The 27477-nt window shown below is 50.9% G+C and overlaps 1 protein-coding gene across 2 annotated transcripts in view; it reads left to right on the top strand.

The window, feature by feature from the left end:
* The window catches only part of CACNG3 (calcium voltage-gated channel auxiliary subunit gamma 3), a 60784-nt gene extending 35742 nt beyond the window's left edge, over window positions 1-25042 (top strand). The window contains exons 2-4 of one of the 2 annotated variants that reach the window (XM_073361369.2): window positions 16817-16900; window positions 20476-20616; window positions 23494-25042. In XM_073361369.2, coding sequence (XP_073217470.1) covers window positions 16817-16900; window positions 20476-20616; window positions 23494-24005 — 737 coding nt within the window. In that variant the 3' untranslated portion in view covers window positions 24006-25042. The remainder of the gene's footprint in view (window positions 1-16816; window positions 16901-20475; window positions 20617-23493) is intronic. The other variant, XM_073361370.2, reaches the window with a different exon arrangement.
* Window positions 25043-27477: the final 2435 nt, after the last annotated feature.

Raw genomic sequence — 27477 nt, 5'->3', positions numbered from 1 at the left:
ATAAGGCTAAAAAGATGCAGCTCATCACTGAGTATCAAAATCACACAAAAGGGGTTTTCTCCCAAATGTCCCAGGGCTGCCAAGTAGCATGAATCTTAGAAAGGGAAAGTAATAGTCATTGCCTTTCTGTCTCCCTAGGCATGGTGCGGGGGGGAGAAAAGGTCTAATATCCCAACATTTTGGCATTTAACTGTCTATTAAGAGATACGGTAACAAATTCTATTCAGAGTTTATTTTCAACCAACAACAATAATAAAGGTTACAATGTCTCCTTCTTGTAGAATTGGAATGGCAAGAAACCCTTAGCGTTATCAGTTTTAAACCAAGGACTCAGTGGATACCACAGAGGGCTGCGACTTGGAAAACTGGGTTCTATTCCCGGCTCAGCCGCTGGTCTGCTGGGTGACCTTAGGTGATTCCCTTCACCCCTCTGTGCCTCAGCTTCCCATCTTTACAATGGGGATGATGATCCTGACTTCCTTTGTAAAGTGCTTTGAGATCTACTGATGAAAAGCACTTGGCATTGTTTACCTTAAGTAGCCCGAGTTTAGTGGGGTGCACATGGATCTCAGGTCTCAAGTTCAGACCTTCACGCAAGATATTTCCTCCTTCCGCCTGAGACCTTGTACCAACGTGCAGGAGGATGGAGATTTTCTTCTCATTTAGGGAAGCCTGACTCATGGCTTTGCACACTGAAAACAATAACGGCCTGACTCATGGCTTTGCACACTGAAAACAATAACAGCAGTGTGGCCACTCCCAAGGGTTCAAAAATCAGGAGTACAGTCCCTCAGAATCATGGCATCAGTTGAAAAGCACGAGATTTTTAAAATCGCACCTCTGCACTTCTCTTTGCTTGTTTTCTGACTTTTGAACCTTTAGGGTTTATGTTTTCAAGCTTATCTCCACCGCCATGAGAGCTAAGAATGTACTTTTGTTAATGACGGCGGAGATTCTGGTGTATTCACGTTGCTCTGGAATCTAGGGCTGTACGAAAACCCCTAAATGTTACCAGCCTTGAGCTAGAATCATGAGCGCTAGCAGGACCCTTGTCACTCTGCCTTCTCTGACCTGCGCACGGCAGCAGCGTCTTCCTCTAACAAAACTCAATACAAACAGACTAAACCATCCCCAGCCAAAACCCGACCAAAGCAAACCGCTCCACTGATGAGAGAGAGAGCCAAACTTGACAGAGGTTAGTGAGATATCATTTAATGTACAACTGGAAGGTGCTCAGACAATGCGATAGTGGTGCGGGGGAGGGGGGTAAGAACCAGAACAGAAGAGACTGGCAGAGGGGGCTTTCTTTTTAAAGCCAGGGAAATACAAATTGCACTATATGAGTCCTGCTCGTCTAAATTAAAAACAATGCTTCCTGGTAGCGAGGGCTCACTGTAGTAGGAAAGTCTAGAGTCACTGGGCAAATTTACTGTGCAGTCCCTGCTGCCCAGATGATCAAACTGATGTGCATGGTGGTTGCAAATGAAAAGTTTCTTGGAAGAATCTGCCAATATGAGCAAGATTCCCTGCTAGTAAATGGGAATGCTGCAGGGACCTGTCATCTAGCTCAGTGTTTCTCAACTTTTTTAATACCACGGACTGGCTTGCTGCTTTCCTAACCTGGGTCAGGGAGAGCTCAGGGACCAGTGCTGGTCCATGGACTGGTCATTGAGAAACAGTGCCCTAGCTCACAAAGGACACGGGAATACTGGATTAACGCAAGTGACTGTTAATATATAGGGCCTGATCCAAAGCCCACTGAAGTCAATAGAAAGTATTCTTTAGTCTTTCCGTGTACTTTAGTGGATCTTGCATCAGGCTGTTGGTGCTGGACCCTGGGGGTTCCTCTGGAGCATGAAGTCTTCCCCATCTCCACAGAACCAACACAGCACAAAGACCATGCAAGTTGCATCTACCTCCTGCCGATGTACCTCATCCTGGACCCAGCAGCCAAGATTCTCAGAAGTAACTAGCAATTTTGGAGGCCCAACTTGAGACCCATCAACGGAACCTAATTCTCAGAAAGTGCTGAGCAACTGGCTTTTATGCTGTCTTGAGCGGAGAACCCAAAATCCAGGCACCCCCTTTGCACAGATCACTTCCGAAAATCTTAGCCAGAGGGTCCACCTCAAAGGGCAAGAGGGCAGTTCAGTCTCCAGGGCCTTCACTTCTCTGCTGAATCTGCCAGCCGGTTCTGATGCTGGGTGTAGTGACATGAGTCTTGACAATACAGTTAAATAACCCGAGCTGCTCCTGTTCCCTTTACCTCTTGCTGACAGGTTCCTTCAACAGCCCTCTCGTCAGTGTGCCATCCCGCTCCTCCACACCTGACCAGGCTCAGTCGGAACTCAGAGGAGGGCCAGGGCAAGCAATGCTGTTTAGTGTGCGGTTACCCTGCCTCAAATGTAATACAAACTGATGGTAGAGTATCATGCCCCAGTGCCCAGCCAAGCGTTATATTGACAGCGCTGCACCCCTGGGCGATACAGCGTGATAGGGGAGCCGCGGAACAGGGATGAACACTCAGCTGGAGAGGGGAGGATTCACCGGTGAACTCTCTCTGCTCCCCAGTTTGTGAATTTCACACCAGGCACTTCCTCCCATTTTCTTTTTACTGCCCTGTCTGGCTGCTGAATTGTTGATATTTAATATGACTGGGCTCTCCAGGGGAATTCCTCCCGAGGCAGGCAAAGCATAGTTCTGGTGATGGAGAAATGAAAAGCACTGCAACATATTTCCTAGGTCCCTGGGTATCTAGCAAGCTATCTGCTCATCCCCGTCCCACATCTCAGCTCACGATTGTATAGATGCACAGGAAAGCACTGATAATTCACAAAGGTGACATGCTCATGAGGGTGAAGGTCACTGGAAACCTCAAGGGAATTGTGCAGTGGGCACCCACCCGCTCTGGGAAAGGAAGGGAAGGGTACTGTACCAAATACATGCATGCCTCAGGTCTCCCGGGTATCACTCTGCTGATGTGTGCAATGGTCATGGCAGTTGTGGGACTAGAACTTGTATCCCCTTATGCCAGACTACAGGCCCTTGTCATATATGAGCTAACGGAGAATCTCCCTTAGCTCTTTCCAGCATATGGCTCTGACACACAGTTGAGCAGTTCTGATTGCACCCATTAGAGGGCAGTGTGTACACACACACACAGACACATGCATGCTCACACACACACTTGTTCAGGTCAATATACTGTACCATCGCTTATTGGTGTCGGGCAGGGGTTCTCAAACTGGGGGTCAGGACCCCTCAGGGAGTCACGAGGTTATGACCTTGGGGGGTCGTGAGCTGTCAGCCTCCACTCCAAACCCCGCTTCGCCTCCAGCTTTTATAACAGTGTTAAGTATTAAAAAGTGTTTTTAATTTATAAGGGGGGTCAGGCTTGCTGGGTGAAAGGGGTCATCACTACAAACGTTTGAGAACCACTGCTGTAGGGGAATGAAGCATCAGTTGACCAAAGGTGGCTGCCTGCCATTGTTCTTACAGTTAACACCCCAGGGCCCATCATTTGGTATAGTTACTGGATTGCATCTGGGTGTCTAGAAAGAGTGCCGGTTATGTTCTTATGGGGGCCACCCCACTTTTTTGGCGAATGCCAGTTTCATGCAGGGTGCCCTGTGTTAGGTGATAGCAATGCCAATGTTCCCTCATGAGGAGGAAATGTAGACCCCCGAATGACACGTTTGGCTCTAAGTAAGGGAGAAACCGGTATCCAGGCCGGGGGGGCCCTAAGTCTGCAGAGATCACACTGACTCCGGATCACAAAAATTCTGGCAATAATTTTCTTCTCAAAGCTCTGTGGTTCACTGTTAAGCCCCCACCCCCACCCCTTTCTTCTCCAGCAGTGTCCCCAAGCCTCCAAAGGGGATTTTGATTTTTTGGAGGGTGTTATTGCAGCATCACTGTTCGGCAGGAGGCTGAGGAGCAGAGTGTGCAAAGCCCTTTTCAGCCGTCTCTTACCAGAGATATTGGCTTTTTTATGATGTATGACACTAGAGGAGAGAAAAGATGCCTTCCCATTTGATTGTCTGACACAGGCTCCAAACACCCAGTGAAAAGGGAAGCTTGTGGGAAAGCTGGTCGTGGCTTTGGCTTGTGGATTCTGCCATCGCCACCAGTGTTAGTGGGTTTGGACTGGGCCTGCTGTGGCCACAGATCCATCGTGGGGGGTGAACTCCTGCAGAGTCCAAGCTAGCGTCCATTGCAATCCAGCGGCAAACTTCCCACTGGTTTCAATGAGGGCAGGAGCCAGTCCACAGAGAGCATGCAGGGCTGGAGAACTGAGGCACTGTCCGTGTGCGTGAGAGACGGAGAGAGCGCTAATCCTGACACAGGCTCTCTCCCCGCCCCCCTCACTTTTGCATCATAGACAAAGTCTTCCCTAAGTAAAACACCATTAGCAGCTCACTGAGGAGAGGAGCTGTTCTCTCGCTGGAGGGTAATGAGGCCACTGACCGAGAGTCCGAGGGGAGCTGCAGGAGCTCTGAAAGGCTTTCTCTGGAGAGCAAGGAGTCACAAGTAGGCCAGCATGCTGTCAGCCCTGCTGAAAGTGCACAGCCATTTAGCACATTTGTCAAACAGCCCCGGGGAGCCTGTGGCAGTAGTCAATGGTGGATACAGTGTGCCAGGGCGGGGAAGATTGAGCTTGTGCCGTGTGTTCTTTATAACCATCTGCATGAGGTTGGCAGCGTCTGCCTGAATCTCTCTGCCCATTAGTTGGCCTAGCTCCTGCCAAGAAAGGATTAAGTGGGTTCTGCTGGCTCACTGATCCCGGCTGCACTACACTGGAAATTTTCGAAGAACGTCCCACTCTGATTCAGCTCCACCCAACTTAGTAGTGGTGGGAGCCCTAGTGTAACGCTTTGAGCACCATGTCATGTAACCCTGCTCAGAGCCCATTCACATGGAAGCTTCCAAGCTAGATAACATGTGGATTGCTGAACCAATAATAGCAACCCTAGGACATTTTTGGAAAGTTTTCCTAGTGTAGAAGAGCCAGTGAGGCAAGAGGTTCGCTACCCTACCCAGATAGCCACTCCCACCTCCCTTCTATCTGGGGAAAGAGGATCTAGGGCATGGGCTGAGCAGTCCTGGGGGAGGACTCATTTGGGTGATGTTTCAAGATGCTGCTTATGTGATCCAAACCAGTTCTTCTGTCCTTGATTGCAAATATGTCTACAAAATACACAGCGAATGTAAATGACAAACAATGAACCTCCAAATCACTTTGCTTTGAATCCTGTTCCAGCTTTCCTGGGGTCCACTAGCATGCCCTTGAATAAAACATCACCTGCACCAAGATTAAGACAAGCAGAGAGAAGAGTTAGTCCTGCTGCTGCAGCAGATGAGGAAAGCCCTGGTTCTCTCTGGAGTGGATCACTCTTCTAGCCCAAGCGTCTCCCTGAGCAGCATCACACAAGCTGACATTCTGGTAGACAGCGGGCAGTTGTCATTTCCAGGGGTCTGGCCAGGGAAGTATTGTGTGCGGTGATAAGCTAAGTTACCTAATCAAAATTCACACGAACGAGGAGAGAAAATTACTGAGATCCACCACAGGGACAGCTAAGAAGAGGATGAATAATGGCAGAAGCCTTCTGCCTTTTCTCAATCCCTCCTGGCCGGTGTATGAATTAAACCAGCACAATATGACTCAGTTACATTAAGCAGTGACAGTGGCATCTCCGATGCATGCATCATCTGTGGGAATTACTTCGAGAAAGCTGGCAAGCCCCAGAATCACAAGCGTGGGGTTCTGTTCGTAGGAGCCCTGGTTCCCCGTGCCTGGATTCTGGGCACATGCAGGGGAGTTCTGACTTACCCCAGGAAGAGGAGAGGATTGCCCTGTGATGTGAGTACAAGTCTGCCCTACATTTTTACAAGTGGCCACTTATTGTGGATGTCCCATTTTGGGGCGTCCAGCTTTGGACACTCAGGTCCTGACTTTCAGAGGTGTTGTGTACCTGCAGCTCCATTTGACCCCACTGAAATTCCACCACTTCTGAATTTGGCCCAGAGGCCCATTTTAAAAATGAAGTGAAGCTGCAAAATTTGGATCCAGAACAGTGTCTCAACCCCCCCTCCCCCAGAGGTTCAAAGATTATTAGAACTGGGGTGCAGCTCAGGGACAACTTGCAAAATTTCAACCTGGGTTTGGATTTTGAACACTCTCAAATTTTGCAGTGTTGGTTTGGACGTCTTCTGGAGGTCTGTGGATATGCATTGCAAAGCGACTGTAATATAGCCCCATGCGTGGTGCAGTCTACCCATGCGACCATGAATGGTCAAGGGAGGTCCTTAGAGCACCGAGCAATTTCAGAGCTGGTCAGAGGTTTTCTGGCCTTCACTGCTGTGCACTCGTGCACAGAGATTGTCACACCAGATCAGAACGGGGGTCCACCCGGCCCAGTGATCCCCCCCTGACAGTGGCCAGGAATAGCTGCATCAAGAAGGGGCAAAAAACCCTGCAGGAGAGCCTTAGGGAATAAGCTGTGTGTGTAGGAAGCACCTTCCTTCCTATCCCAGCTCCTCAGCGGTTGGCTTAGGCCCTGAAAGAGAAGGGTTTATCGCCCTTATTTGTTTATTTTCCCTTTAAGGTAGGCGAACACCCTAACATCCCAGGGTAATTGCTTTCCACTACAGTGGTGCTGGTCCCACTTGGGAGCAGTAAAGGAAACTCAGTGGAGAACTCTGTAGCAGACTGAGTAGGATGCAGTGCACAGTCTGAGGGGATGCAGTGCACAGTCCCAGGGGGACACAGTGCATAGGCTGGGGATTAGTCTTAGCAGATGGGAAAGGGGGAACCTGCTGTCAAACTTATTTGATGTTCGTTTTTCAATCCTACGGGAGTTTTAGGTAAGTCCTAAACCCCGTGGGTCCAAAAGACATGTGAATGCTTCTTCATCCAGAGCCAGCGTTCCCTGACACTGGGGCATGTTCTAGTCCTTGCTTTGCTTTGTGAGGCGCGGAACTCACCGCTGCAGGTTTAGCTCTAGTTATCCAAGTATCAAACATATGCTCTCTACAACTACACTATCCGGGATAAAGGCGAGGAATCCTCAGGCATGACCTGATTCCCAGCTGGGGTCAGGAAAAAATTCTTCAATATTATGGGGGTTTGACACCTTCTCCTGGATCATCAGGCACTGATCACTGGCAGAGACTAGCTACTGCACTATTGGTCTCACTGGTGGTCTGAGAAGTGGATCGAGAGCTCCCTGTACTGGACCAAAGGAGTTGGGGTTTGAATTTGTAACACAGATTTATTTTCTCCCACATGTTATTAGGGCTTTGGACTTAAATACCTGCGAACAAGAAAGGGGAACAGCAAAGCGTTTTAAACAGCCTGGTTACAAATACCCTCCCTGCTTGACTCTTCACGCTTTGCTTCCTTGATATCTGTGATGTCATGACGCTACTTGTTCTCTGCAGGCCCACAGGTTTAAAAAAAGGCAGAATTTCTCACGTAGATGGCAAGCAGGAAAGAGTTCAGTCCAGGCTTTCCTGCTAGAGGATAAAGAAGCAGGAAAGGGCACAAGCCCGGCTTTAGTTTCCCTTTGCAGGTCTCCTTTAATAACGGGTAGGTGGCTGGGTGGGTCGTAGGGCTGGCGGTAACCACCGCGGCCTATCAGGAGGTCGGGCACTGAGCTGAGTATGTGTGTGAAGCAGTAGCTGCCCCTCGGGAGTAGCCGAGTGCGTGGAGGGCTGGTCCCCGTCCCGTCACTCGGGATGTACATACAGGGGGATCCCGTAGACACTGCCGCAGCTTCCCTCTTCCTAGACCGCCCTATCTGGAAACGCACACAGAGGGTTGACAGAGAACGGGGGCTACCTCCTGTCCCCATCCCCAGTGCTCCTGAATCAGGGTGAGGGGAGAAGGCCAAGTCTGTGTTGTGGGAGAGCCATCAGCATTCGGGCTCCAGGATCGTTCTCTCTGAATTACACTGTTGTGCTGTTTGCTCAAAAGCTGGGCATTTTTTCTGGGTGTCATGTGACTTAACGGTTGCCACGGTAACTATCTTGGGTTAATGAATAGCGTGGAGTAAAAAATCCTAGATAAATGTCAAAGCATAAAATAGATTCTGCGGGGCGCAGGGCTGGGTGATGGGCAGCTCGGGAAGCGCGCGGCTGGCTTTGCGCACATTACATGGCGGCTGGCGCTGGGAGCCAGAGCTCTCTGTCTGTCTGTCACTCTCACACCCTCCCTCAACTTCTTCCCCGGGGGCCCTTTCTCACCCCTTCCCTCCCCAGCTCGGCTCTCGCTCCCTCTCTCCCCTTTCCTCTCTTCTGACGATTCCCCTTCCTCAGGGCTTAGCTTCCCCCGGGTACACAGTGACCTGTGCAGCACCTTGGTCCCGCAGCCAGTGGCCTTTGAGTCTGTTCAGCTGGGCCCTAGCACCCTTCTCCTGCAGCTCCTTGGTGAGTCCAGCTCTAGGCACTTTGTTCCCCATCCAAACCAAACAGGGAGCCAGATCTCCTCCCCCAGAGTTGGCCCAGTGCCCCTGTGGTGGGGAGGGCAGCAGAGTGTGTCAGGAGCATGGCCAGCCCTCCATGCTCTCGCCAGCCCAGGAACTGCCACTGAATCGTATGTCCCTTCCCTTGCAATAGCCTTTTTTCTCCCTGGGGTGGCCCCTTCCCTGCAGCCTGGGCATGAGATCTCGGTGACCTTTATGGCTGCCTAGGACCCTGTGCCCTCTGCCCATGCACCCTACAGACCTTCCCGGAGACAGCTCTGTCCAGATCCCATGTCAAGCAGCTCACAGCAGAGTGAGTGCCCCACCTGCCTTCCTTGCTCCCAGCTGAGCAGGCTCTGCCCTGGCAGCAACCCACGCACAGCACACATGATGGCAGACAGGAGAGCAAGTGCTACCAAGCGGTACCAGATTGCTGGCCTGCTTTGGTCGGTGCTTCCACCACGGCCTGCTGTAGGCTGCGATGGTGTCCTCTGGACCAGCTGCGTAGGGTTGCCACTTTCGGTTGGACGTATTCCTGGAGGTTTCATCATATGACATAATCTTTCATTAAAGTTTTGGTCCCTGGAGACTCCAGGACAATCCTGGAGGGTTGGCAACCCTACTGCTGCATCAGTTAGAACTTGGGCAGTCCAAGTCCTGCTGCCTGCTTGTCTGCCTGGATCTGTTTTCTCGTCCCAAGCCCACCTCTGTGGTATCCAGGCAGCTCGCAGGCTTTAGGAATGACACCGCTCTTCCCCACCCCTTCAGCTGTTCAGTTTGTCACATTTTTTGTTCCAGAATGAGGAGTGTGTGTGTGGGTGTGTGGGAGGGTGTTAGAATTGCAATTTCCAAATAATTTGCTGTCCTGTCAGTATCCGTGGTTGCCCGAGAACGGACATGCTTTCTATACCAGGCTTAGGAACCTAGGAATTGCCAGATGGTTTCAGACCCAAGGTCCATCTACCCCAGTATCCTGTGGCTGGCAGTGGCCTGTGTCAGCCGCTTTGGGGAAGGTGTAAGATCCCACCACAGCAGCAGCCATGGGATTATCTGCCCCCACGTTAGGTCTCATCCTGCTCTCTAAAGCCCCGAAGCTAGAGGTTTCATGTCCCTGCCAAAATGGCTGTTAGCATTAATTACAATAATGCTGGATACTTTTGAGATCCATAGAAATGCACAATCCCTTTGTGAATCTTGTTAAATTCTTGGTGTATTCTCCTGTATACACTACTATGGAATGGCTCCTTCTGTACTTTACCGTCCCCAAAACACACACACACAACACAGGAACTAAAACTATCTGACATGCCAACACGCATGAAACATTGTGGGATGTGGAACATCATGGAAAGCCATGTGGGTTAACCCTCTCCCTCTCCCACACCCCATTCCTGTGTCCTTTGGCCAGTCATCTATTAGGCGTATCTAAAAAGCCAGACCAGGTTCCCCACAGTGAAGTCTGGACCTGCCTCGCAGCCAGGGGTGAAAGTAAGTTAGAGGACTCACCGGTACACCGGAGTCCTGAGCAGGGGGCATGGCCTCAACTGGAAGCGGCAGGACCTTAAATCCCTGGGAGCCCGGGGCCCTTTAAATCACCCCCGAGCTACCAGCTGCAGAGGCGGCTGGGAGCCCCGGGGCTCGGGGGTGATTTAAAGGGCCCAGGGCTCCAGCTATCACAGCAGAGCCCTGGGCCCTTTAAATCACCCCCGAGCCCCGGGGGCTCCCGGCTGCCACCGCTACCCCAGGGTTCTGGCAGAGCTTTAAAGGGCCTGGGGCTCCACTGTGGTAGCAGCTGCCGGAGCCCCGAGCCCTTTAAATCCCGGCCTGAACCCTGCTGCCCGAGCCACCCCTACTGCCTTGGCCCTTTAAATCCCCGCCTGAGCCCTGCTGCCCGAGCCTTGGGATAGCGGTGGCCGGGCTCCATCGGGGATTTAAAGAGCCCGCCGGAGCCCCTTCGCTGCTACCCCAGGGCTTTGGCAGCAGGGCTCCGGCGGGGATTTAAAGGGCCAGGGCAGTAGGGGTGGCTCGGGTAGCAGGGTTCAGGCCGGGATTTAAAGGGCCCCGGGGCAGTAGCAGCGGCTGGAGCTCCGGGGCCCCTTAAATCCCCGCCACAGCCCCGCCGCCGCTACCCCAGGGCTTTAAATTGCCCTCTCGGAAAGCCGGTCCTGGTACAGCGCACCAGCTCTTACCAGTACGCCGTACCGGGGCGTACCGGCTTACTTTAACCTCTGCTCACAGCTGAATCAGCCAGCCTGATGCTCAGCCATGTTCCAGCACCGGCCAGGGCTCCCCGTGCTGGTTTAGACTGACAAGGAGAACTTCAGAAGAGATAAAACCCAGGGAAATTAGTATTCTCATTTCCACACGTCACCAATAGACTGACTTTGTCTCCAAACTTCTCTCCCACACTGTATCAAGCGAAAACATTTCTCTCTCTCTCTCTAATCAGATAATGAATGCTGGCCCCATGACCCTGCCCAGGAGTTTATGACAGCTGGAGATGTTCAGACTCTGAGAGTGAGCCAGTGCACTTGGGAAAGGTCTTGTAAAGTTCCACACACTGAGCATCATGCTCTTCGCTAATAGGAGCATTCCAGCCATTAAAAGGCACAAAGGGCAGATCTATATTGAATAGAACAGAGCTCAGACTTTGTGTAGCTTTGAGATGCGAGTGAAGCCAAATGGATTTGAAGGAGGCACCAGGAAGGTTATAAATTGATTTCTAAGTGCAGCCACTGTAAGGTTTAGACTCATTTAATGCAGAACCCTTGTTTCTTAATCAGCAGCGAAGAATCGGACTCTTTCCGTTTGAGCCATGTCCGAATCTCTTCCTGGCGAAGGATTCTACCACTTTGCACATGGCCCATGTGTTTCTCAGTGCGGACGTGTGTGGCGGCAGGGTGTGCAGAGTGGGTCTGTGCGTATATGGGAGTGGGTGTATGCTGAATCAGTGTGTGTGTGCGCGGGGGGGCATATGCCTGCGCTGGGTCAGAACACGTTTCTAATGGCACTGCGTATATATGCTGGGTCAGGATGTGTGTAGTGTGTGTGCTGGATCTGGGTGTGTTTGAGTCAGTATGTGCATTGTATATGTGTTGTACAGATTACAGCTTCCTTGAATTTACTCATATTTTGAAATTATTTGCATTTTTGACCGTCTGGATTGAATTTGAATGCTTGAAATCTGAGCCCTGTTGCAGAGTAGGAATTGCTCCTATAGTCGGACTAACGTGCTCCTGCTTGCGACGGCTGGTGTGCTATTCTCTGTGGTTCGTTTTGTCCCCGGGACTCCACGCAGCAGCCACGTAGAGGAGTCAGAGATGACGCAGAGGGTTCTCTCCAAGATGCTTCTGAAGGTCTGGGAGTCAGGTCAGATCCCAGCTACACCAGTGTAAATCCAGAGTAACTTCACTGAAACTAGTGGAATTACACCGATGCAGTGAGCTGCGGCTCACGAAAGCTCATGCTCAAATAAATTGGTTAGTCTCTAAGGTGCCACTAGTCCTCCTGTTCTTTTTACACCAGTGAAAAACTGGAGGAGCCTGAGATATGCATGGACCACTGGGTGCCCCCCTGGGCCTGTATCCAGCAAAGCTTTCTAGCATGTGTTTTTCTTTGAGCATCTGAGCAGTCCCAGTTGACTTCAGTGAGACTATTTAAAATTAAGCACATACTTGAGTGTGATGCTGGATCAGGGTGCTAGAGGCTACACAAATCTCCACAAACTTCTGTGGTTGTAAATATTAAGAACAGGACTAGAGCTGGGCAAAGACAGGTCATCGCATTTCCTGGAAGAGTTTGAGATTTCCAAATTTGGTTTCATAATGATTTGGAATAAAACCCAAAATTTCAAAATTCTCTGCAAAAGGGAATGGAGCCCTGGCTCAAGGGTAGAACGCCCTGCAGAGCCTGGAAGCCCTGGGGCACCTGGCCACCGTGTAGTCCATCTGGCAGGCTGCCCCCAGAGCCACAGACTGTGGAAGCCCTGGGGTCACTGACCAAGGGGCAATCTGCGTGGCGGGCTGTCCCAGAGTCATGGACCATGGAAGCCCTGGGGTCTCCAGCAGCCCACCAGGTGTACTGCCAAGGATCTGGGCAGGAAAGCTGGCATGAAACCAGGCAGATTTCCAAAGGAAGTGTTCCTGGCAGGCAGGGTTTGAAACCTTCTTGGGTTAAAGAGGAACTTAACTGAAATCAGACGGTCCCTGTGAAACGTTTTAATTTTGACAAATCGGCAAATTCCAATGAAAAAAACGTTTTGCAGGAATTCTTTCAACCAGCTCTAAGGGGATCCTGGTTTCAGTTACACTGCTGTTGTCTGGGTTTGCATCTGTGGCCTGATCACCTAAAAACTAGCTCAGCCTAGCAGTATCACTCAGGGCTGTGGAAAATGTTGCACCTTTTGCGGTGTAATTAGGTCGCCCCAACCCCATGGCCAGGTCGACGGAAGAATTCTTCCATCAGCAGAGTTCTCCCCTCTCGGAGAGGTGGGTTAACTACGTGATGTCCGACGTAGCCGCACTAGGGCTCTCCAGGTGCGGTACCAAGCCGTGCTCTAGCAGCTACAGCATCGATGTTCCCTGTGCAACTCAGATCAGAATCTGTCCCATGAGACCAGGCTTCCCTGTGGCTTCTTTATCCCCAGTCCTGGCTGAAACCCAGCCAGGCCGCTGTCCTGCTGCCTTTGACCTTCCCAGCAGCTCTCCCACGGATGCCAAGGTGAGCAGCATGGGGAAGCAGCCAGAGACGGGGGTGTTCTCAGGACCTTTTGTTTGTTTAAAGTTTAACTGAATTTATCTATACGCCAAAAAAATCTCTGTTTTAGGCAAAGGTTTGGCCCAGACCTTATTTTATTCAAATAGGTTCCCATGTGTCTCAGGATCATGGGCAGTGCCTGAACACCCCATTCGGGGAGGCTAGTCCCCTGCCCTGCTCCTACTGCCCGAGGCTTAGCATCCCCTGGCCTATTATACCCACTGCTCAGGATCCTGGTCTGCCTGTCTGGCCATTCACACTATGTGTTTGCAGGTCAGCAGATCAGAGCTGCTCCTCTTTACAGATAAGTAGCTAGAGAGAAGAGGCCACACTGTGAGGAAGAGGGGCTGATCTCTCTGAACGCTCTTGTGCCTCTGAGCACGAGCAGCAGCTTGGCAATCTGTGTCTTTGTTGGGTTATCTAGCAGAGCAGTCCAGTACTTAGCCTGGGAGGAGATGACATGAGCCTCCCTCTTAGTATCATAGAATATCAGGGTTGGAAGGGACCTCAGGAGGTCATCTAGTCCAACCCCCTGCTCAAAGCAGGACCAATCCCCAATTTTTGCCCTGATCCCTAAATGCCCCCCTCAAGGATTGAACTCACAACCCTGGGTTTAGCAAGCCAATGCTCAAACCACTGAGCTATCCCTCCCAGTCAGACAGGCACAGTGGCAGGGCTGAAGCCTGGGAAAGTTTTCCCAAGTGGTAACAGATGAGCTCATAACTTGCAGGGCTTTCCATTCAAATGAGAGAATGTGGAGTGAAAGGGCTGGGAGGATTTTATCTACAGACCCACTGAATGATTCTCCACTAAAAACCCAGTGAAGGATTTGCCCGAAGCGGGCGGGCAGTGAGAGCAAATTGTTGCCTTGCCTGCTTTATTTGAGCTTAACAGAAGAAAAGGAACGTTCATTCGTGCCTTTCGGCCCGTCAGGCAGCGTCAGTGCTGGACAAGCACGCTTTCAACTGGCCGGCTTTCGAGACAAGTGCCTCTGTATATCACACAGGGAGGAAAGTGAGACTCAGTTGAATACTAGCCAGAGGCAGGCTGTACATAACTGCAGAATAATAACAGGGCTGAGAATGACAGGGTTCAGAGGAGCAGCCGTGTTAGTCTGTATTCGCAAAAAGAAAAGGAGGACTTGGGGCACCTTAGAGACTAACCCATTCATTTGAGCATGAGCTTTCGGGAGCTACAGCTCACTGCATCAGATGCTGAGAATAGTTCCCAGTACAACAATGCAACCACTGTGCAGCACCGCTGGCCAGAGAGAGGGCAAACCACTCAGGTTAGATCAATTACACAGGCCCGCTGAATCCTGTAGGAGATCAGTAAAGATAGCAGGGTCTGGGACTATTAAAAGAAATAAGCACAGTTTACATTTATACGGTGACTTTCAATATCCCAGCACAGGGGTGCTGAACAATTGGTAGAGTGGGGGTTCTGAGAGCCATTGAACCTAACTGCCTATGATGGAAATGACTTCAAGTCGGGGGTGTGGCAACCCCCCCAGCACCTCTAGTTTCAGCACCTATGTCCCAGCATGCTTTGCAGAATAATTACAGGAATTGCGTCCTCATTGGGGGTGGGGGACACAGCCCACAGCAATACCACCCCAGGGCACGGGAATGGGGTCAGGCAGGAGCAGAAAAGAGTGGGGTACCCAGTTACTCTTGCAGAGGAACAGCTGGTGCACAGAGAATGTGATGGCTCAGATTGCTGCTCTGGCGCAGAGGCTTGCTGAAGGGAAAGCAAATTTTCCCTGTAAGTCGCTGGTCTGAACCCAGCCTGGCTCAATAACAACTGAGTCGCAGATGATCACTGACAGCAAACGGAGGTAGCTTCCTCTAGCAAACAGGCCTTCCTCTCACTGGGGGAATCGATGTGTAATTTCAGAGAGCAACACGTTCTGATGGTCAGCTCCAGCCGTTCCAGGAGCCTAGGAAAACCGTGGCACCACGGGGGCTCCGCTGCCCAAACGTGACCCTCTGCGGGTTTGGCTGCTGTGGAGGTGACGAAGGGTCAGCACTACAGCCAAGGAAGCAAAGCTGGGAAGAGTTAAATCTGTCAGGCTTCCCTGCAGATGCAGCTAGGTCGCAGCAGTGTCCCTGGAAATGACGGAGCAAAGTGAATTCCCAGGAATCGAGCACAGTGCAGCAAACCCCACCCAAGAGCAGGGCTCTCCAGAGGGAAAGGGGAACGCCTCAGCTCTGACGACCTCCCCAAAGTGCAAGGGAGGGAAGGGGTGGGGAGGGGAGGGGAGGATTGGACGTCACACAACAAGTGGGTCAGCATTAGGTATAGGGGGCTGTGGCTGTGTGGGATGCCTGGTGTGAGCGTAAAACACGTGTCCTTCCCCAGAGCTCTTTCCCAGCGCCAGCTCCTAGCTGCTCCGGTGTCCATGTTTGTGTCTGGGTCAGTGGGCGTTTGTGCAGCGCACAGAACTCTGGGAGCCTGTCAGAGTGAGGGGGTGTTGGGTGCCTCGCCCTCGGGGAGCACACACAGGGCGGGGGGGGGGGGGAGCCAGGAATCTGTGAACCTGTTGGGAGAGGGGTGGGAAAGTGGGGAGGGTTTGGGTGCTCATGGGTGCTGTGATGACAGATGGCAGGTGCCACTTTTAACCTTCAGCCTTTTCTTGTGTGTGAGACTCCTGAGTGCCAATAATAAACGGTTCAGGGTAGAAGCAGATCCTGCCCTGGTTAGCTCCAAGGGCCTGCCTGAGTGAAATGGAAAGCTGGGTGCTCCAGAGGTCAATTGACACACAACCTTCATTTGCTGGGAAGCTGAAGCTTACTGAGGAGCAATCAGTGGGATGGAGCTCCGTGAGGAGCGGTTTAGAATTGCCAGCGCATGGGGCTATTTGCATGGATCCCTCATGCCTGGGCCACACAGGGATGAGCGAGAGGCCAGAGGCCTGCGGTAAGGATCTTTGTGCAAGGTTCCTGGGGCTTAATGAATCGTCTTTGAGAGATTCCCGTGCATGGCATTCCACTAGGGACTAGCCAGCGTCACAACCCAGCCCACCTGCTCGGTGGCTGTTCGTTAGCTGACCCACAGCTAGGCAGTGGGATGTTGTAACAGAGTGCAGGCGTGAATAAGGCGAAGGTTTTCAAGGCAGCCAAGAGATGTTGCTGTTTGTGGCACAGCAGGCTGTGTTGCTTTGGGAAACAATCACACCCCCAAACTTGCCAGGAGTTTCCAAGAGTTACTATCTCCTAGTGGCCAGAGCAGTGCCGCAATAGCCCGATAAGGAATCAGGGTAGCCTGCCCCGTGGACAGACGGCACTTGAAAGCCAGATTGTGGGGAATGCCTCCCAGGCCAAGCCCTACAAGGAGGGGAGAAGTTTTAAAGTCAAATCCTCAGACACAGGCTGCCGAGGCAGCTCTGGAGCCTAATTCCCTGGGTAGCTCGGCTGCTGGTGTTAAACCCAGAGGGAAGCCAGCCAGATGGTAGCTGTGTGTAGCAGGGAGGTGGCTTTGCGGACCTTCCGTTGCACCTTCTCTGCTCATCCCCAGAGTGGGTCTCGAACCCTCCTCGACCCATCTGGAGAGATCTTGAAAACACCACTGATGCGTCCATTGGGTTTGTGTTTCCTTAGGAACGTTCCGAGGAGTGTGTAAAAAAATCGATCATTTCCCGGAGGATGCAGATTATGAGCAAGACACGTCCGAGTACCTCCTACGTAAGTCTGTGTCTACACTCGGCCTCTAGTGATTCTGCTTGTTACCTCCTGGCGTGCCCTCAGAGCCTCGGGTGAGAGCAGCGGCTCTACGAATGTAAAGAGAGAATGTATGAAATATTAATATCACTCTCCAAAATGGTGACTTCCTCCCTGAATTCTGGCAGTTCCTTTCGTTCCCATAATATGCAGACACACTCTGGCATCAGCTCTGCCTCTGCCCCTCTGTGGTGCTGCTTGGGATGCCCGTGCCTGGCCTGGAGCTGTGCTTCCTGCTGCTTGAACCAACACCAACAGGTTCTTGCCGGCCAATTGTAGAGGCAGATCAGCAAAGGTCCTTCTATGGTTCATGGCCTCCCGACCAGAGTAAATGGCACCTTCTGTTTGCTGGTGTCATGAGGTCACATCTCATAAGCATCTTTAAGCAGCTTTCTCCTTTGTCCCCTTTCAAATCTGTCCCTCCCTTTCCCAGGCCCAGTCCTGTAAGATATCCAGTATCCTCAGCTCCCGGGAAGCCTGCAGCTGCTGCAGTGTCAGGAGCTAGGCCCTTGCAATTTTGCTGCGAGAGGATTTTTTTTTTACAGTGATTCCTCTCCTCCTTTGTGTCCTGCGTTTCCGCAGCCGGCTCTGGAAATTGTTGGCATTCAGTGAGGTGAGGATCTGATGCCTCTGGCATGTCTTCTGCCAACAGCTGTCAACTGCAAGTAGATTGAATGGAAACAGACCTGGCAGACCTCCCAGGAAATGCAGAATCCTCCAGCTTTCTGGGGTGCCCTGTCTTTTCACCTGATCAGGAAACCTAGCAAACGAATGGGTGTTTATATGAAAGGAACCTAATAGTGGAGGTGGGCCAGATTCTGAAAGAAGGAGCCGTATCCCTTTTACACCTCCACAAATGTGTGTGCAAATAAACATGGAAACACAAATGTGCAAATGGACACCTATGCATTCCACACAGATGCACACAAACTCACAGGTAGATATGCACCCACGTGTGCAAAGAAACATTGTACCTATGCTCACATACTACAAATGCACGTGTTCACTCACACATGCGCACCAAACACCCACACACATGCGTGCACAATCGCACATATATGCGTGCACACCACACATCTGCAAACATTTTCATTTTAGCAGATTAAAAGAAGCCTTTTTTTAAAAAAACCCAGAATTTCATTTTAATGGGGCTGCTCTATAGTCCCTGGGCTTATTTTAACGGGCCTAATGGGGAGAAGAGAACCCCAAACCTGAGCACAGCCCATTAGATGCCTTTGCTTTAGCAGCAGATAGTTGTTTGCTGAATTAATTAACTTTGGCCATTTTGGAGGCCTCAACCTTTGCAAGTCCAATTAAAAAAGGCAAAAAGGCCTGTTTTCTGTAATTGCCTGGGCTTAATGCCGCCAAAGCTGGTACTGAAATGGCTTGGCTCACAAGGGGAGGAGAATTAAAGAGGAAAGGTTTTTTACGTAAAGCCCTAGCTCCTGGAGTCATGTTGTTGTTTAAGAGTCTCAGATTTCATTTTTTTTAAAAGTAAATTTCTAGTCCTCATGTGGAGAAAAGCTGGAAAGCATGCCTGGAAAACCCAGAGGGCAAATAAAAAGAACTCTAGATGTGTTCTTTGGTAAAATATCTTGATTTCATTATGGGGGCGGGGGTCTGACCCATGATTTTTGAATGCTTGGGGATGGCAGTACTGCTAGTCTCAGGGCTATCCCCAGTCTCATGAGAAGTGGTGTTTTTCCTAAAGCTCCAGCACCTGGAGTCATGTGACTATACCAGAATATAAGCTTTCAGGCTAAAAGAAAAGGTACATTTCTAGTCCTGATGTTTGTGGGGGAAAGCTGGAAAACCTGGCTCTGAAAGGTTAAAACCCAGGAGGCAAATAAAAAGAACCAGACTTTGTTCATTTTAGAATCTCATGGTTTTTAAGACAAATTCATTATTTGAGGGGCCTGACTCATCATTCTGAATGGTGGTCAGGGTAGGTACTGCTGGCTCATGGACCGTGAAGCAGGTCCTGAAGTTTCCAGTCTGCAGAGCTATTCTATGGGCAGAATTAAAGTCGGCAGGGGTGGGGGGCGGGGGCAGCACAGACAGAAGGTCTGTGCAATAACTGGGGAAGGAATGGACTGGGTTTGTCCTGGAGGGCAGTAGCCGGCCCTTTCAGTGTTGATGACCTTAGGCCCCAATCCTGCAGGTCTGGGCAGACCCACCGGTAGCATAGGGACTTTGTTATTATTAGAAACCTCGTTAGAGACCCTGAGTTATGCTCTTAACCCTTTGTGTTGCTCAAGCCATGCAAAGGGCCAGATTCTGCAATAAGCAGCCAGCAGGGAATTATCCTTGGAAAGGGGAACTCTCCTTTGGCATAAACCTGGTGGAGTCAGCACCTGCACCAACTGAGCCCACCCAACCGTGGCAAAAGGAGTGTGTCCAGAGAAGGGTGTACTGGAGGAAAGTGATCTTCCACTGCCCTGAGGTCCCTTTGTGGCATAAGTTAGAGCAACTTCTCGGCTGCTCTAACTCACACCAGGCTGGCACAGCATCAAGGAGTCATAACCATCTCAATGCACCTTCAATCCTCCCAGCACCCAAGCATTTTACTGTATTTCTAGCTCCTGAGCATGTACAATTGAAATCAGTGGGAGTCAATGGAAGAAAAAATGAAATGCACAAATACAAAATGGGGGAAAACTGGCTAGGTGGCCATGTTGCAGAAAAGGCTCTGGCAGGTAAAGTGGATCACAAATCGAAGATGAGTCAACGATGTGATGTAGTTGTGAGAAAGGCTAATAACACTCTGGGGTGTATTACCAGGAAGGTCATATATAAGGCACAGGAGGTAATTATCCCTCTCTACGCAGCACTGGTGAGCCTTGGCTGGAATACCGTTTCCAATTTCAGGCACCCCATTTTAGGAAAGAGGTGGACAAATTGGAGAAAGTCCAGAGGAGAGCAACAAAAATGATGAAAGATTTGGAAACCGTACCTGTGACGAAAGAACAGGCATGTTTGGTCTTGAGAAAAGCCGACTGAGGGGGCCTGGGAACAGTCTTCCAATCTGTTGAGGGCTGTTCTGAAGAGGAGGGTGATCAATTGTTCTCTATGTTCACGGAAGGTAGAACAAGAAATAATGGGCTTAATCTGTAGGAAGGGAGATTGAGGTTAGATATCAGGAAAATCTTTCTAGCAACAAGGATAGTTAAATACTGTAACAGGCTTCCAAGGGAGGTGGAATCCCCATCACTGGAGGTTTTTAAGAGCTGGTTGGACAAACACCTGTCAGGGATGGTCTAGGTTTACTTGATCCTGCCTCAGTGTGGGGGTCAGGTCTAGATGACCTCTCGAGGTCCCTTCCAGCCCGAAACTTCTCCAATGTTATGATTCTTGCCATTGATTTTAATGGGAGCAGGCTCAGACCCTGCTGGTTTGAACCAGAGACACCAGCCTTCCCATCACTGAGCCGTTCTGTCAGTAGCGTCTGATTTGCCAAGGAGCTGCACGTGCGTTTTCACAGGGCTCGTGAGACCGTGTGAATGATGATTGACGGAGCCCTTCTCCTCTCCCCCGGCTAGGTGCCGTGAGAGCATCCAGCATCTTCCCCATCCTGAGCGTGGCCTTGTTGTTCTTCGGGGGCCTGTGTGTGGCCGCCAGCGAATTCTACAAGAGCAAACACAATGTGATTCTCAGCGCTGGGATCTTCTTTGTCTCCGCAGGTAAGTGCCCGCCCAAGTCACAACTGCTCAGGATTTGCATGGCTCTAGCCCCCCAGGATTAGGGCCCTGTCCTGTGTGCTGCACGGACATATGGTGAGACACAGTCCCTACCCAGGGCACAAAACCTGGGTTTTGCAAACAAGCCGAGGGAGCGAGGAGGATGAGGGGGGGCAGGAACAGGAGTGGGTGGTTGTGTATCTGGTGACAAGCTGCAGGGTACATGGGGGCTATTTAAAGGCATAAATAACCCAGACACACTGTTTCTGCTGGCCATCGGCCTGGCCGTTGTTGGTGGGCAATTACAGAGGCTTTGCAGTAGAAGTGGGCCTTCGGGAGGGGTCTGAAGGAGGAGGAGATTGCTGCTTTACTTGTCTGTTCGGGCAGGGGGTCCATGGGTAGGGGGTGCCCACGGAAACTGAACTCCCCTCTTGCCCCGAGGGCAGGGCTGGATGTTCCTGTCCGGCTCTGCTTCTCTCCGTATACCCACAGAGCTCCTGGGAATTAAGGGCTGGATACGCTCAGACCTCAGCAAGGTCATTGGCCTCACAGCAGGTGCAGATTAAGTGTCACACCAGTATCACCGTGTCCCCAAGCAGACTCATACCGGGGTGCCTCCGCCCTGACAAGAAGCAACCCCTCCTAGTGAGAGGGGAATGGCCTCTCGGCCGAGGCAGCCAGCAAGGGGGCTAGTTAATGGGTTTTTCAGTGAGGTCACCATAAGATGTCATGCAGCAACCTTGGCTCACTACTGGCCTTGTCTAGATTTGAACCATTGAAGCAGAGGTGAGAGACTCTGTGTCTCCATTCCCCTCGTGTCCCTTATGGAAAAGCCCTAAAGCAGCTGGTGGAGATTAAACCAATAGGGTTCTTTAGCAATCAAATAGGGTTCTGTAGAAATTCCCCTATACATTTATCACACTTAGCTGTGAATGATCATCTCTCTGGGGCTGGTTTTTTAACCTATCCATAGAGCTCTAGAACAGACTTTAAAAACATACCCAAAGAATCTCAGTCTCCCTGCAGGTCTCTAGGACTCTTCCCATGAGGCTTCCCTCATCTTTCAGGCTGGTTGGTACAGCACAGATGAAATTTTCCACAGCTCTTAGCCCCCCTCCCCCCGCAGGGTAAGTCTACGCTGCAAAGAGGAACCCACGGCACCAAGTCCCAGAGTCCAAGTCAATGGATTCAGGCTCATGCTCTGGGGCTAAAAATAGCCATGTATGTGTTCCCACATGGGCTGGAACCTGTGCTCTGAGAGCCCTTCCCCCTGGGGCTCCGGCAGGCCCGAGTGGGAACCTGCATCCTGCTGGTTTTAATCCTGCGGCCCAAGCCGCACAAGCCCAAGTCAGCTGAGCTGAGCTCTGAGACTCCGCACCCCAGGGCTTTCTTTGCAGAGTGGACATCCCCTCCGGCCAGATTTCCAAAGAGCTCAGCTCCCAGCTGGGCACCAAAGCAGCCAGATTTTCAGAAGGGATCAGCGTGCTGGGGGCTGAGCTCAGGGTCACCACGGGCGTGGCTGGGGGGCTGAGCTCTGGGTCACCACAGGCGCGGCTAGGGGCTGAGCTCTGGGTCACCACAGGGCCAGGCGAGGCTGGGGTCTGAGCTCTGGGTCACCATGGGGCCAGGCGCGGAGCTCTGGGTCACCACGGGGCCGGGCGCGGCTAGGGACTGAGCTCCCGCTGTGACTGCTGAGCGCTGGGAAATGTGGGCACCAGGCAGGTGGGCAGTTGTAATCTTCAGAGGCAAACGAGGCACTTTTGCACAGCGTGTCCTTGGGGTGACTCATTTCTGGGTGTTTCCCGACACTTCAGCTGATTATTTTATAACGACATCTTAGTCTCAAGGAAGTTTTGTTTTGTTTCTTCCCCCAAAGAGACGAATCAGTTTCCTTCCTTTGGCTGACAGGCGCGTGTGATGTAGATGAGAAACCAACCGACAGAACCGAATCGAAACCGGCTTGAGCTAGCAACATTGAACGTAGCCGCATAGCCCAGGGCAGCTCACGTGGCACTTGGGCTAGCTACCCAAGTATGTACTAAGAGGTTCAAGGCAGGTCCATTCTCGGGCAGCCAGCCCAAGCCCCCACGTGTACTACCCCCCCCACCCAGCTGTACTGTAAACGTGCCCTGTGGCTGGCCCCTATTATGGAAAACGGGCCCACTAGAAGGAACTCCCAGAAGCTTCCCAGGGTTCCCTGCTTCCCCTCAAGGAGGCAGCCCCCAGGGAGCAGACGTTGACTCTTAGGGTCTTAGCCAGAATCAAGAAATCAAGAGGCACAGGAAAATAAACAAACACACCTGCCACCAGTCCCAGTCTTCTGGATTTGGGACAGGCCTGAGCCTGAACACCAGAGACCAGAAATAAACATAAGAGCAGGGGAAGTTGACCATCCCCTCCATGCTTGGTGTTTGTGGTGTTCATCCACGCTGTGAAATGCTCCAGCCCCAGAGGCAGCCACCCTCCCTAGAAGACGGAACGAACGAGGCTTTCACCCAGGGCTGCCTGGTGTCTGACTAGTGGTGGGTCCAGGTGAAAATTCCATTTTGTGACAACGTTTGAGGTTTCTAGACTTGTTTTCATTCCACCTCAGATGCTTTCACAAAACGGAATTGTGTCAAGACCTCCCTTTCCGGAGAGTAACGGTCCGGCTGGGGTGTCGTCTCGCTCTCATCATCTCGGCACGTGACCAGGGAGCCTGCACCTCAGAAACCTCCCGTCGAAAACTTGTTAAAACTGCTACGTCTCCACAAAATGTTTTGGCTTTGTCGGAAATACACGTCGTCGAAAACATTCTGAGCCTCTGACCTACTCTGAATGGGTTAGAGATGTTTTATTAGCCCAGTGACCCATCCTTCCTTCTCTGTCTCTCTCTCTCAGGTCTCAGTAACATAATCGGGATTATAGTGTATATCTCTGCGAACGCTGGGGACCCGGGGCAGAGCGACTCCAAGAAGAGCTACTCGTACGGCTGGTCTTTTTACTTTGGCGCCTTGTCCTTCATCATCGCCGAGATGGTGGGGGTGATTGCTGTGCACATGTACATCGAGAAGCACCGCCAGATCCGTGCCAAGTCCCACTCCGAGCTCCTGAAGAAGTCGGCCTTCTCTCGCCTCCCCACCTACCGGTACCGGTTCCGCAGGCGATCCAGCTCCCGCTCCACGGAGCCCAGGTCCAGGGATCTGTCTCCTGTCAGCAAAGGGTTCGGCACCATCCCCTCCACCGACATCTCCATGTTCACCCTCTCCAGGGATCCTTCCAAGGTGACCATAGGGACACTGCTCAACTCGGAGCGGGATCACACTTTTTTACAGGTCCATAACTCCATCCCCAAAGAGTTCAAGGAGTCATTGCACAACAACCCAGCCAACAGACGAACCACACCTGTCTGAGCCAGCTCCTCCCCACGCCGCCTCAGGCGCTGTGCCAACCAGGGAAGTAGAGGGAGGCGTTTTGTCTGGCTGCATGACATGATCCTTGTGATGGTGTTACCAGTGAAGCTCCATTTTTAAAGAACAAACCCAAATGGCTCTCAGCCCCACCCCACCCTTTAAATGCCACTTGCCAGGCCAGGCCACTGTGTTTATGGTTGAACTGTGTTTGGGCCCCAGAATCCCACCCCTTTTCCTTCTGTGGTTGGAAAGGGACATTGGCTTTGCTGTGACTTGCTGGGAGCAAGGCCCCTGAGGATTGGCAGGGTGGTTTCGAGTGGCCTCTGGGACAGCGACTTCTCAAAGTCACCATTGTTCATGTTGATCATAACGATCACAGTGTTACCTTCACTGTATGTTCCAATGGCAACATTGGAGACAGCCTTGTTTGTGAGAACCATTAACCCGATAGTTACATTTATGCGAAATTGCCTAGAAGTTCAAGGTATGAAGCACTGAGTCGGCTAATGTAATGAGCGCTCACGTGGTTAAAATATTTTGCCTTGTTGTAATGGATAGAGCGCTTGGGTCTGGGTTTCCTTCTGGCATTTCGTGCATGCATTAAATAGCTTGGAATCCAATTTCTTCATGTTGGGTTGGAAGAAACATCCTTTCCGTAATTTTCTGTGGTTTTGGAAGGGCTTGGGGGGTGGGGGGGCGCACAGGGGAGGCAGAGTGTGTTCCATTCAGATCATGTAAATGGACTAAGAAGCAGATTCCCTCCAATGACTAGTAGCGACTAGACTGCATTTGATTACCCGCTGATGTTAAACTGAAAGAAATAGCTCCCTGAAATTGACACACACACGCACAAGTGACTGTGTGGGCACAATTAAGGAGGGGATGTTTGGCCTAGTCTTGTTTTAGAAGCTGGGTTTGCATCGGAGCCTCTGGCAGTGATCCGCGTGTCACTGGTTTATGAGTCTGTAATGAAGAATGTTTCAATTGACTGGGAGATTAAAGAGAAAAGTAACAATAAAAGTTTGGCGAATCACTTACTTGGCTAAATGAGCAACTCACTCTCACGCTGCTATGAACAGCTGGGAAATGGTGAAATGTGTCAAACAAAGCACGTTACAGTACAGCCTCGTACTTTCCTATCCGCACTCTGACAAGGTGCAGCACAGGAAAGCAAAGGACCAGGCGTGTTCTGTGATGCAGAAACACTGCTCAGCAGCAGGTAAGTCAGCTTTGCCACCCCAGGATGTGCACCCTCAGCTCTTCCAAGCCAAGCCCGGTGCTAAGCCTGCTCAGGGCTTGGATGTGAGCCCACTGCATAGGTGGTGTTGGTGAGCTAGTACCTATCAGCAGGTGGCTTCCTGCCCAGGGCCGGGGCCTAGCTGTGTAGCTGCAGGTGCTGTACTTCACACGAGGGTTAAATCTGAGGTGGTGACCTTTTCTCATCAGGAAAGAGCCCAAGACCCTTTTTGACAAGAGAAGGGATTTTAATCATGGCAACCTGGCCAAACTCCATCACATGCCACCTCCTTATGTTCCCCTGCAGTTACAATTAAATGATCACATCTTGCTCTGCGCTGTTCTGCAGTGTGCCATGCACTGTTCAACACCTGCCTTGTGCTGCCAAAGAGGTGGCTGCATTTCAGTGATGGGTGTAACAAACTCTGTACATACACAGTCTACAGCGTGCTTTGAGTGTCCTATGGAGCAGAAGCCACGATAGGGAAGTAAGATTTATTCGGAAGGAGTGAAGAACTGCACACTGAGGTATTTCTTTAGCAAATCCCTGTCAGGCATAGCTTCTGAGCATTTGCTCCTGGCTCCTCTCAGTGGCTGAAGAAGCACTGTACACGAAATAGATACACTACCCTGGCATGGCTGCTTCTGTGCAGCTGTGCTTGTCTGACCCTTGGCGTGAGTGCTGGGGCTCTCTGTACTCACACAAAGCATGAGTTCTCTCTATGCCACCAGGTGGTCTCAGGGCATCCCCCTCCATTCCATCCTAGGGAGCCCCCACCCTTTTTATGAGGAGATTACAAATTTGGTTGATAAAGCTAATAGTGTTGACAGAACATACTTAGACATCCGTAAGGGGTTTGACTTGGTATCGCATGACAGTTTGATTAAAAAACTAGAATGATCTAAAATTAACACGGCACACATTAAACAGATTAAAAGCTGCCTAATTGATAGGTCTCAAAATGTAACTGTAAACGGGGAATGATCATTCCATGGTTGTGTTTCCAGAGGGATCCTGGGTGGCTCTGTTCTATTTAACATTTTTATCAGTGAGTGGGAAGGAAACATAAAATCATTACTGATAAAGTTTGCAGATGATGCAAAGATGCGGGGAGTGGTAAATAATGAAGAGGACAGGTCACTGATACCAGCAACCTGGATCACTTGGTAAGCTGGACACAAGCAAACAATATGCGTTTTAATACAGCTAACTGTAAACATAGACATCTAGGAACGAAGACTGCAGCCATACTTCCAGGATGGGAGGGGCTCTATCCCAGAAAGCAGTGACTCGGAAAACGACTGAGGTCCGGGGGGGGAGGGGGAGGGCGCAGGGAGTTGATAGCTCAACGTGAGCTCCCAGCGTAATGCTGTGCCCAAAAGAGCTAATGCGATCCTGAGATGCAGAAATGGGAATCTCGAGTAGGAGTAGAGAGATTATTTTACCGTTATATTGAGCCCCGGTGTGACTGTTGCTGGAATCCTATGGCCCGTTCTGGTGTTAACAATGAAAGAGGATAAATAGGTGAGTGTTCAGAGAAGAGGCACAAGACTGAGTAAAGAACTGGAAAGCATGCCTAATAGTGAGAGACTCCAGGAGCTCAGTCTACTTAACTGAAAGAAAAGGTTAAGGAGTGATGTGATTACAAGTACCTCCATGAGGAACAAATATTGATTTATGGGCTTCCACCTACTAGGGAAAGGTCTAACGAGATCCAATGGCTGGAAGCTGAAGCTAGACAAATTCAGACTGGAAAAAAGGTATACGTTTTTAACAGTGAGAGTAATTCAGCATTGAAACAATTTACCAGGGGGTCGTGCTAGATTCTCCATCACTGACAATTTTTAAATCAAGATTGGCAGGTTTTCTAACAGATCTGCTCTAGGGATTATTTTGAGGATGTTCCATGCCTGTACTATTCAGGAGGTCAGACTAGATGATCACAATGGTCTCTTCTGGCCTGAGAATCTAGCCTCCCCTTGCCATTGTCCTCCTCCTCCTCCTCCAGCTGGCAGAGAGGTTGGCCAGCTGATTATGGGGAAGCCATGCCTAAGTAAACTGGCTGTTCCCCCAGACTTTCAGTTCCATGGCTCTTGCGGTCACTACTAGGCTGAGCTGGGATGAATTATTCATTTAGTGAATGTCACCGTGTTCTCTGCAGGCCAATTGACCATCATCAGCTCGAATTGTATGGAAATGATTTGCTATTGAAAATCATTCTAAATGTCCCGGGAC

The sequence above is a fragment of the Lepidochelys kempii genome, chromosome 10, assembly GCF_965140285.1.
Source record: "Lepidochelys kempii isolate rLepKem1 chromosome 10, rLepKem1.hap1, whole genome shotgun sequence".
Lineage (NCBI taxonomy): Eukaryota > Metazoa > Chordata > Testudines > Cheloniidae > Lepidochelys > Lepidochelys kempii.
Note: the sequence above shows the minus strand (reverse complement) of the source record. Positions and strands in the feature narration are given on the sequence as shown.